Source organism: Musca vetustissima, unplaced genomic scaffold, assembly GCF_032173495.1.
Source record: "Musca vetustissima isolate MV318-11 ecotype Yass unplaced genomic scaffold, APGP_CSIRO_Mvet_v1 utg207704, whole genome shotgun sequence".
In the NCBI taxonomy this organism is placed as follows: domain Eukaryota; kingdom Metazoa; phylum Arthropoda; class Insecta; order Diptera; family Muscidae; genus Musca; species Musca vetustissima.
The window spans coordinates 24,612-36,561 of NW_026881709.1; the positions used below are offsets into that span (position 1 = coordinate 24,612).

The 11,950-nt window shown below is 35.2% G+C and overlaps 1 protein-coding gene across 1 annotated transcript; it reads left to right on the forward strand.

Moving 5' to 3' along the window:
- Positions 1-73: 73 nt before the first annotated feature.
- LOC133327681 (phosphatidylinositol 4-phosphate 5-kinase type-1 alpha-like) lies at positions 74-11,944 on the forward strand (the record flags this gene model as incomplete). Its single annotated transcript, XM_061536238.1, has 8 exons — positions 74-158; positions 8,004-8,029; positions 8,101-8,241; positions 8,314-8,654; positions 8,720-9,235; positions 9,300-9,401; positions 11,605-11,737; positions 11,882-11,944. Coding segments are annotated over exons 1-8 (1,407 nt in total), but the record flags the coding sequence as incomplete, so codon positions are not given.
- Positions 11,945-11,950: the final 6 nt, after the last annotated feature.

Sequence of the window (11,950 nt, forward strand, 5' to 3'; positions counted from 1 at the left end):
GCATAGCGGTCATTATTCCTGTTACCCATATTTTTAAAAAGCAAAAAACGAGGAAACAGAATTCCCCATCATCATGGCATCGGGAGGAGTAGGTATTAGCTCCATAGATCCGGATGTATCTTCAACATCTAATACAAAATTCACATCCGACCGTGAAGGTAAAATCCAACGAAAAAAAATATAAATTTCAAACACAATTTGCATTACATAAATTCCTAAAGGAAGAGATTTTTTTTGCCATTAAAAATAGATGACTACGTGTGTGTGTGTATTATCTGTTACCCTATGTGTGTATGTTCGGAAGTTTAATATCATAAATTGTTAAAAAAGAATGGGATACTACTCCTCCTTAAAAAAAAATCGAGAAAATATTCCCTTCGACAAAAAAATCATTACAATGTCAGCGAAGAAAAAAATCAATGAAAATCGCTAAACTGACACAAGAATACGATGTCTTGTATTCCTATTGGAATAGTTATGCCCTCAAAATCACAAAGAGAGAGAGAGCGGGTTTCCGTTATAAATGCATGATGATGAGAGTGGTTAACAGAGAACATGTGTCACATATTTTGTTATCTTCCGCTATTCCTCTCTTCCAACTGGAATATGTTAATTAAAGTGGTTTGTTTATGTTTTTTGACAGCTGGGGGGATGTTTTGACATTTGTTTGAATTTTAATATTGTGCTTGCAAAAACAAGAAAAAACATCATAACAGGGAGTTGTGATAAAACCTCATGATGTGATATTTTTGGGGGGCTATGGATTTGGACGGAAAAATATGAATTAAAAACCAGTAAGGAAAGCAGTAAAGTCGGACGGGGCCGACTATATGATACCCTTCACCACTATGGGTATATTAAACAGGACTATTAACATGAAATTAGATGAAATAAAATATGTGATATTTATCTAAATGTGAATCTACCTAGATCTATCCATAAAGTATGTAAATCGATTTCAAACAAATATAAATGGGTCATCCGTTGGGCTATGTCTGTACTTTTAGAAAACGCAACTACGTAATTCTATGCTCAATTTTGTAAGTTGTGCAAAATTTGATGTCAATCTGACTACATGAGGAGTTTGATGCCCCATTTACTTGAAATCGGCGAAATATATATGGAAGCTCTATCCAAATATTAAGCGATTTCAAACAAACATGTCACAGGTTAGGTTATAGTAATTTCAGAACGTTATGTTTCTATCAACCTATTGGTTCCTTGGTGCGTCAATTACTTAAAATCAATCTATAATAAAAGGGAGCTATATCTAAATCTGGACCGATTTTCACGAAACAAGGCGGACATCACTCTAGGCTCAATTCAGTACGTTATGCCAAATTTCGTGCAAATCGAAAGATATATAGCGACTTTGGTGCACCATTTACATGAAATCGGACGAAACTATATATGGGAGCTATATAGAAATCTGGACCGATTTTCTATGTGGGAGCTATATAGATATATATGGGAGCTATATCTACATCTGGACCGATTTTCTCGAAACTTGGCAGACATCATTCTAGGCTCATTTCAGTACGTTATGCCAAATTTCGTGCAAATCGAAGGATATATAGGGACTTTGGTGCACCATTTATAACAAATTGGACGAAACTATATATGGGTGCTATATCTAAATCAGGACCGATTTTCACGAAACTTGGCAGACATCATTCTAGTCTCAATTCAGTACGTTATGTCGAATTTCGTGCAAATCGAAGGAATGCCTCGATGATTTTTAGGGCACTCATTTCTGAAATTTTTTTTTTGAAATTTTAGAGTCTCTAAAGATAGATTTCTTGAACATTTTTTTAAGTATTCAAAACATAGACTTTTGCGCCTTTTTTATTAATTTTTAAAAACACCTAAATAAATTCTGAAATAATTGCCAGAAGTATTTATTGAAGAATTTTAATAATTTTCATAAAATTTTATAGGTCCCTAAGTGAGGATTTTTTTTGCTAATTTTTAAAGGTCCAAGTGATGAGTTTAAAGAATTTTTTTCATTGAATTTAACAACTTGTAAGGGCTCACAATCATGAGTTTATGAAATATTTTTTGGGGGTTTTTGTTATAGAACTCTAATTTCTTAGATTTTTTAGGACTTTTAAAGCTCCGATAGATTGATTTCTTAAACGTTTATAAGGCCCTAATACATCGATTTTTTTGGGAATTTTTTAATAAAAGATTTAAAAAAAATCAAAAGTATTTTTAAGAATTTTAAGAGGCCTCTAAGCATGGCATCTACTCCTAGATTTTTTACGCAGATATTCGAAGAATTGTTAAGGCCTCTAAAGGGCTTAAAGACTGGATTTCATTTAGGGAGACCTCTCATTCTCGGTTTCAAAATATTTAATTTTGTATTTCGATTTAATTCGAACCTACACTAATTCAAGACTGTCCCTATAAAAACTGCAAGTGAAAATTTCAACATTTTTGAAGATATAGCCGATTTATTGTGATAGCATCAAGTGGCGGCAAGAGGGCTTCTCAAACTTTAAACGCGTTTTACTCCTCTAAGCTGGAATTTTCGGTCTCTAAAGGTCTCTAAGCTGGAATAAATTTGTAAGTGTGAATTTTTATGAACCCTAAGCGTAAATTATTGGAAGATCTCTAGTCTTGGATTTTTTTCAAATGAATTTTAAAGGCTCTGAATCGAGGGTGTTTCAATGGTTTCTTTTAAGATCTCTAAGCTAAGATAATTCGAAGAATTTTTAAATGCGATTTTTCCACAACTCGAAGATTGAATATTCAATGAATTTTTTAAGGTCTCTAATGTGAATTTTTAAGGCCTCTAAAGTCTTAAATAATTGGAAGTATTTTTCAAGATTTTAAATCTTGGATTTTTCAAAGAAATTTTAACGATTCCGATTATTCGAAGATTTTTTAAAGGCCTATAAATACTGAAATTTAGGAGGTGTTGTTATATGTGAGCTATCCGGAAACTTGTTCCAATATTGATAATTTTCGGTTGGAGGCATTTACACGACATAAAACCTTTTTTTTTGGAAAAACATGCCCAAACCTTGGACTATTTGTAAAGCCAAACATCCTTGGAGTGGTAGCAATGTATGTGGAAATTTTCAAAGCTCTATACTAAATATTAGCATTTACCCACTACTTCGTTGGCGAATGTGGGTAATAAATAATAAAACTTCCTGCATACCCCGATCCTAATTGTACTAAATATAGTACACAGTAGTACCAATTTTCAAAACTTCCTACATACCCCAATCCTACACCCCCACACCTATCCTAAATTAAAGTTTTAGAATTCCAACTCTATCGGTTCACCCACAATTCAAATTGTACCAAATTTAGTACACAGTAGTACCAATTTCCAAATCTTCCTACATACCCCACCAATCCTACACCTCCACACCTCAGGATTCCAACTCTATCACTTCACCCACAATTTACATTGTACCAAATTTAGTACATATAGTACAAATTCCTACATACCCCAATCCTACACGTCCACAGTGATCCTAAATCAAAGTTTCAGGATTCCAACTCTATCGCTTCACCCAAATTTAAATTTTACCAAATTTGGTACACAGTAGTACCAATTTTCAAAACTTGTACTAAATTGTACTAAATTTAGTACATAGTAGTACCAATTCCCAAATCTTCCTACATACCCCACCAATCCTACACCTCCACACCTCAGGATTCCAACTCTATCACTTCACCCACAATTTACATTGTACCAAATTTAGTACATATAGTACAAATTCCTACATACCCCAATCCTACACGTCCACAGTGATCCTAAATCAAAGTTTCAGGATTCCAACTCTATCGCTTCACCCAAATTTAAATTTTACCAAATTTGGTACACAGTAGTACCAATTTTCAAAACTTCCTACATACCCCAATCCTAAACCTCTACAGTGATCCTAAATCAAAGTTTCAGGATTCTAACTCTATTGGTTCACCCACAATTCAAATTGTACCAATTTTGATACACAGTAGTACCAACTTCCAAAACTTCCTACATACCCCAATCCTACACCCCCACATTTATCCTAAATTAAAGTTTTAGAATTCCAACTCTATCGGTTCACCCTCAATTCAAATTGTACCAAATTTAGTACACAGTAGATCCCACAGTGATCCCAAATCCAAGTTTCAGGATTCCAACTCTATCGGTTCATTCACAATTCAAATTGTACCAAATTTAGTACACTTAGTACAAATTTCTAAAACTTCCTACATACCCCAATCCTACACCCCCACAGTGATCCCAAATCCAAGTTTCAGGATTCCAACTCTATCGATTCATTCACAATTCAAATTGTACCAATTTTAGTACACATTAGTACAAAGTTCTAAAACGTTTACATATCTCAAACTTACACCTCCACAGTGATCCTGACTCCAAATTTCATGATTCTAGCTCTATTGGTTCACTCAAAAATTCAACTTGTACCAAATTTAGTACGATTTAGTACTTTTCGTACACATAAGTAACAAATTTCCATAACTACGTTTATATCCCAATCCTACACTCCAACAGTAATGTTAATTTCAATTACCGGGATTCCAGCTCGATTTCTATCTCCAAATTAAATTTGTACCAAATATAGTACCATATAGTACTTTTCGTACACATGTGTATACGCTTTCAAAACCATCACCTTAAATATACCCTACATTTCAATCCTTATTTGCATTCCAAATTTTAAGTTTTTAGCTCAATCCATTCACATGCTACGAAATTGTACAAAATTTAGTACATTTTAGTACTTTTTCGAATACTTATAGTTCGAATGTCCAAAAACCCATACACTCCATCAGTGACCTTCATTTAAAATTTAAGAGTTCTAGCTCTACCGGTTCGCCAAATACAATTGGTATCATATTTAATACTTTTTAGTACTTTTCGTACCGTTCTGTCACCTTTGGACCAAGAGTGACCCTTACCCAAAATTTCAAGATTATAGCTTCAGCCGTTTCGTCAGGGCGTTGATGAATCATTAAATCAGTCAGTCAATCACTTCACTATTTTATTAGTATAGATTAAATGTGTACCAAATATAGTACCATATAGTACTTTTCGTACACATGTGTACACGCTTTCAAAACCATCTCCTTAAATAGACTCTACATCTAATTCGCATTCCACATTTCAAGTTTTTAGCGCTATCCGGCCACATTCTACAGAATTGTACCAAATTTAGTACATTTTCGTACTTTTCGGATAGTTATAGTTTGAATTTCCAAAAACCCTTTGCTACACCTATCATACACTCCATCAACGACCACCAAACCAAATTTCAGAGTTCTAGCTCCACCGGTTCGCCAAATACAAATGGTATCACATTTAGTACTTTTCGTACCGTTCTAGTACGAATTTCCAAAAGCCCAGCCTTATCTGTCACCTTTGGACCAAGAGAGACCCTCACCCAAAATTTCAAGATTCTAGCTTCAGCCGTTTCGTCAGGGCATTGATGAATCGGTTCATCAGTCAGTCAATCACTTGACTCTTTTATTAGTATAGATTGGGCGCCATCTGCAGAAAATAAAAACTTCAGATCCAGATCCAAAATCCGTCATAACCGTTTTTCATTAAAGCTAATGATACATCCGCCGAGAACGCAATTGAACAGAAATCAATTTTATAGAGAAAGGTGATGCTCGGATACTTCAACCTGTCCAATATTCTTCTGATTATAAGATATATATGTTAGTAGCATAGTATTGGCTTGTAGCAATCCTATTTCGGGTGAATCGTTTTTATACCCTTCACCACACTGTGGTACAGGGTATTATGTTTTTGTGCATATGTTTGTAACAGGCAAAAGGAAACGAGATAGACACATGGTTCCTTTTGAGAATATGCATAGAATCACTTTTTAAGTCGATTTATGCATGTCCGTCAGTCCGTCCGTCTGTCTGTCTGTCCATGTATTTTTGTGAACAAAGTACAGTTCGCATTTATGATCCGATTTGGATGAAATTTGGCACAGGTCACTTATTCGGCCCAAGGACGAATCCTATTGAAATTGGGAAAAATCGGTTCAGATTTAGATATAGCTCCCATATATATATTTAACCGATTTAATGTAAACGATCCCTATATATCTTTCGATTTGCACGAAATTTGGTACAGCCTAATCATTTAGGTCTAGAATGATGTCTGCCAAGTTTCGTGAAAATCGGTCCAGATTTAGATATAGCTCCCATATATAGTTTCGTACGATTTCATGTAAATGGTGCCTCAAAGTCCCTTTATATCTTCCGATTTACACGAAATTTGGCACAACGTATTGAATTAAGCCTAGAGTGATGTCTGCCAAGTTTCGAGAAAATCAGTCCAGATTTAGATATAGCTCTCATATATATTTCGTCCGATTTAATGTAAATGGTGTACCAATGTCCCTGTATATCGTTCGATTTGCACGAAATTTGGCATAGCGTAATGAATTATGTCTAGAATGATGTGTGTTAAGTTTCCTGGAAATCGGTCCAGATTTAGATATAGCTCCCATATATATTTTCGTCCGATTTAAGGAAAATGGTGCGCCAAAGTCCCTAAATATCTTTCGATCTGCACGAATTTTGTCACAGCGTAATTAATTAGGTCTAGAATGATGTGTGTTAAGTTTCGTAAAAATCAGTTCAGATTTAGATAAATATATATATATATATATATATTCGTCCGATTTAAGGTAAATGGTGCACCAAAGTACCTATATATGTTTCGATTTGCACAAAATTTAGCATAGCGTACTGAATCAAGTCTACAACGATGTGTGCAAAATTTCTTGAAAATCGGTTCAAATTTAGATATAGCTCCCATATATATTTTCGTCCTATTTTGTGTAAATGGTACACCAAAGTCTCTATATATCCTTCGATTTGCACGAAATTTGACATAGCGTACTGAATTGTTACTAGAATTATGTGTGCAAAATTTCGTGATAATCGGTTCAGATTTAGATATAGCTCTCATATATATTTTCATCCGATTTTCGGTAATTGGTGAACCTAGGGTCTTTGGTGCACCAATTATCTTTATATTTGCATGAAATTTGGCATAGCGTACGATTTGCACGAAATTTGTCATAGAGTACTGAATTAAGGCTAGAATGACGTGTGCTAAGTTTCGTGAAAATTGGTTCAGATTTAGATATAGCTCCCATATATATTTGCGTCCGATTTTATGTAATTGGTGCACCAAAGTCCATATATATTTTTCGATTTGGTATAGGGTACTGAATTAAGTCTAGAATGATGTTGCTAAGCTTCGTGAAAAGATCCATAGGTAAGCCGATTTACACAACGTACTGATGTAATATAAATTAGTCTCTGGCAAGTTTCCCTGAAATCGGTTCAGATATATTCTACATATGTTAGGATACATATGTAGAATATAACCAAAGTGGTGAAGGGTATCATATAGTCGGCCTAGTCCGACTTTACTACTTTCCTTACTGGGTTTACATAACATTTGCAAATCTAACTTGGAACTATTCCGATAAAGGAACGATAGGAATTACGTCCAGTTCTTTACTTGCTACAGTTAATTTTCTGATCTCGTTCCTTTCACTGATCTCGGACCTTTAATTTCATATTTTTCATTTGTTCCCGTTCGCTCTTTCAGAGAGAGAGAGAGAGAGAGAGAGATAAAAAGGAACTACCTAGGAGTCGGAACTATATAGATTGATGTGATTGAGAAAAAGTCGTACAAAAAACTATCGGAACTAGGTTCGATTCTCACGTTCAAAGACTCAGACAAAGCGTGGCTTTTTAAAGACAAGCTTCTCTATTGAAAATCTCCCAGAACATCAGGCCATCTGCAAAGCTTTCCCTGAAATAAGCCTGACATTTTTTAAGAATACCTCTGGTTTATCTGGAGGATTTCTGTGGCAATTCTTCACCTTTAAGTGACTAGTATGTTTATTCTTAGGATTACTCCTTGTATGGAGACATTTTTAACCTCCATATTCGATCATTGAACTTTATTATATTAATTATTTTTTTTTAATATTTTTCAGATGCCCAAGACTCATCCATTTCGGAGGTCAGTTCCCAAAATCTAAATTTTAGTTCGATTTATATTAACTAATTTTTCCTCTCTCGTTCGCTTTATAGACCCCGGGTAAACAGCGTACCAAAAGTGATAAGGAACGCAAAATTGGCCATAGGCGTGTCGGTGAGGGTGGTGAGATCACCTATAAAAAGATACAGACCTCACAGATTATGGGTTCCATACAATTGGGTATACAGCATACGGTAAGCGCGGAAGATGCGACTTATTTCCGATTTTCTTTCGAATATTAATTTTGTCTCCCTTTACCCAAACAGGTCGGTAGTTTAGCCTCTAAACCAAAACGTGATCTACTTATGATGGACTTTTGGGAAATCGAAAGTATTGTCTTTCCGCCCGAAGGTTCTAGCCTTACGCCTGCCCACCACTATAGTGAATTTCGTTACAAAATTTATGCGCCGATAGCATTTCGTTACTTTAGAGATTTGTTCGGCATCCAGCCGGATGATTTTATGATGTCCATGTGTTCGTCACCATTGCGGGAGCTGTCGAATCCGGGTGCATCGGGTTCCATATTCTATTTGACGCATGACGATGAATTTATCATTAAGACGGTGCAGCACAAGGAAGGGGAATTTTTGCAAAAATTATTGCCAGGGTAAGCAGAGAAGAAGAAGTTAAAAAGATCTCCAAGAAAAGAAAATAATTTCCTCTTTTTTTCAGTTACTACATGAATTTAAATCAAAATCCCCGTACCCTTTTGCCGAAGTTCTTCGGCCTGTACTGCCTGCAGACCAACAATGCCAAGAACATCCGTCTAGTGGTGATGAACAATCTGCTGCCTTCCTATGTGAAAATGCATCTGAAATACGATCTGAAAGGATCGACGTTTAAACGCAAAGCCAATAAAGCGGAACGTGCCAAGAAATCGCCAACATTTAAGGATTTAGATTTTATGGAACAGCATCCGAATGGTATATTCCTCGAGGCTGAAACCTATTCGGCCTTGATCAAGACAATACAACGGGATTGTACGGTACTGGAATCATTTAAAATTATGGACTATTCCCTATTGCTGGGTGTACACAATTTAGATTTGGCCTCAAAGGAAAAACAGAAGACACGAAAGCAGGCCAAATCATCGCAATCCGAGGAATCGGATGAGGATAATGCTCGTGGTACAGAGACAACGTCGGATAATCAGGATGAAGAAACGCAAAGCAATATACAACGCAATAGGTGAGTGGGAGGAAGGTATTTAAGGAGGATGATGTACTAATCAAAATTTTTTTCGTATTTTTAGTGCGGCCTATCGCTCGAATCGCCAACGTTTGGTAGCCCACTCCACAGCCATGGAGAGCATACAGGCTGAGAGTGAACCCATTGATGATGAAGAAGATATGCCGTAAGTAAAAAACACACACACACGCTTAGATGATGTTTCGATGTGACGAAAGGACCAAAATCCAAAGACTTTTTCCGAGGTCCAAAATGGGAGGGGTTTTAAATAAGACTTTTTCAAGGATCAAAAGAGGTGTGGATTTTTCAAGGATATTTTTTAAGGACTCATACAAGGTGTTGATTTTTTCAAGGATATTTTTTAAGGACTCAGACAAGGCGTGGATTTTTTTAAGGAAAACTTTTTTCGAGAACCAAAATCTGGGAGATTTTTTTTGTGAAAAAATTTCAGGGACTCAGAAAGGACGTTGGGTTTTTAAAGAAGGATTTTTCAAGCATCAAAACAGGTCAGACTTTTTTAAAGGATATTTTTTCAAGGACCTACACAAGGCGTGGATTTTTTAAAGGATATTTTTTCAAGGACCTACACAAGGCGTGGATTTTTTAAAGGATATTTTTTCAAGGACCTACACAAGGCGTGGCTTTTTTAAAGGATATTTTTTCAAGGACCTACACAAGGAGTGGATTTTTTAAAGGATATTTTTTCAAGGACCTACACAAGGCGTGGATTTTTTAAAGGATATTTTTTCAAGGACCTACACAAGGTGTGGATTTTTTAAAGGATATTTTTTCAAGGACCTACACAAGGCGTGGATTTTTTAAAGGATATTTTTTCAAGAACCTACACAAGGCGTGGATTTTTTAAAGGATATTTTTTCAAGGACCTACACAAGGCGTGGATTTTTTAAAGGATATTTTTTCAAGGACCTACACAAGAAGTGGATTTTTTAAAGGATATTTTTCAAGGACCTACACAAGGCGTGGATTTTTTAAAGGATATTTTTTCAAGGACCTACACAAGGCGTGGGTTTTTTAAAGGATACTTTTCAAGGACCTACACAAGGCGTGGATTTTTTAAAGGATATTTTTTCAAGGACCTACACAAGGCGTGGATTTTTTAAAGGATATTTTTTCAATGACCTACACAAGGCGTGGATTTTTTCAAGGATATTTTTTCAAGGACCTACACAAGGCGTGGATTTTTTAAAGGATATTTTTTCAAGGAACTAAACAAGGCGTCGATTTTTTAAAGGCGTGGATTTTTTTAAAGGATATTTTTTAAGGACCTACACAAGGCGTGGATTTTTTAAAGCATATTTTTTCAAGGACTCAGACAAGGCGTTGATTTTTTAAAGCATATTTTTTCAAGGACTCAGACAAGGCGTTGATTTTTTAAAGCATATTTTTTCAAGGACTCAGACAAGGCGTTGATTTTTTAAAGGATATTTTTTCAAGGACTCAGACAAGGCGTTGATTTTTTAAAGGATATTTTTTAAGGACTCAGACAAGGTGTGGATTTTTTAAAGAATATTTTTTAAGGACTCAGACAGAGCGTGGATTTTTCAAGGATATTTTTTAAGGACTCAGACAAGGCGTGGATTTTTTCAAGGATATTTTTTAAGGACTCAGACAAGGCGTAGAATTTTTCAGGGATATTTTTTAAGGACTAAGACAAGGCGTGGATTTTTTAAAGAAAATTTTTTTAAGGACTCAGACAAGGCGTGGAATTTTTCAGGGATATTTTTTAAGGACTAAGACAAGGCGTGGATTTTTTAAAGAATATTTTTTAAGCACTCAGACAAGAACATTTTTTAAGAACTCAGGCGTGGATTTGTTCAAGGATATTTTTTAAGAACTCAGGCGTGGATTTGTTCAAGGATATTTTTTAAGAACTTAGACAAGGATATTTTTTAAGGACTCAGGCGTGGATTTTTTCAAGGATATTTTTTAAGAACTTAGACAAGGATATTTTTTAAGGACTCAGGTGTGGATTTTTTCAAGGATATTTTTTAAGAACTTAGACAAGGATATTTTTTAAGGACTCAGGTGTGGATTTTTTTCAAGGATATTTTTTAAGAACTTAGACAAGGATATTTTTTAAGAAATCAGGCGTGGATTTTATAAAGGATATTTCTCCAGGGACCCACACAAGGCGTGGATTTTTTAAAGAATATTTTTTCAAGGACCCACACAAGGCTTGGACTGACGTAGATTTTTTAAACAATATTTTTTAAGGACCCACACAAGACGTGGACTGACGTAGTTTTTTTAATACAATAATATTTTTAGGACAAATTCCTTCAACATAGAGTAACCCTCTTCCGAATTTTGAATTATTTCACAATTAAATTCTTTTTTCCCCCTTTCAGACCCGGTGGCATCCCGGCCCGCAGTGAAAAGGGCGAACGCCTGCTGCTCTTCATTGGCATCATTGATATTTTACAATCGTATCGGCTGAAAAAGAAACTGGAACATACCTTCAAGAGTATCATTCATGATGGTGTAAGTCCAAGCGATTATTTATCTTTATCTTGTTTATCTGTGGAAATTATCTTCCAGCTACATTTTTAACTTATTGTTGTTATAAAAAAAAAAATATATTTAATTTATAAATTCAAACCAATTTTTCTTTACACATCTCTCAAGGATACTGTTTCAGTGTGTCGTCCTTCATTTTATGCTCAAAGATTTCAAAATTTCATGGCCAAAACTGTA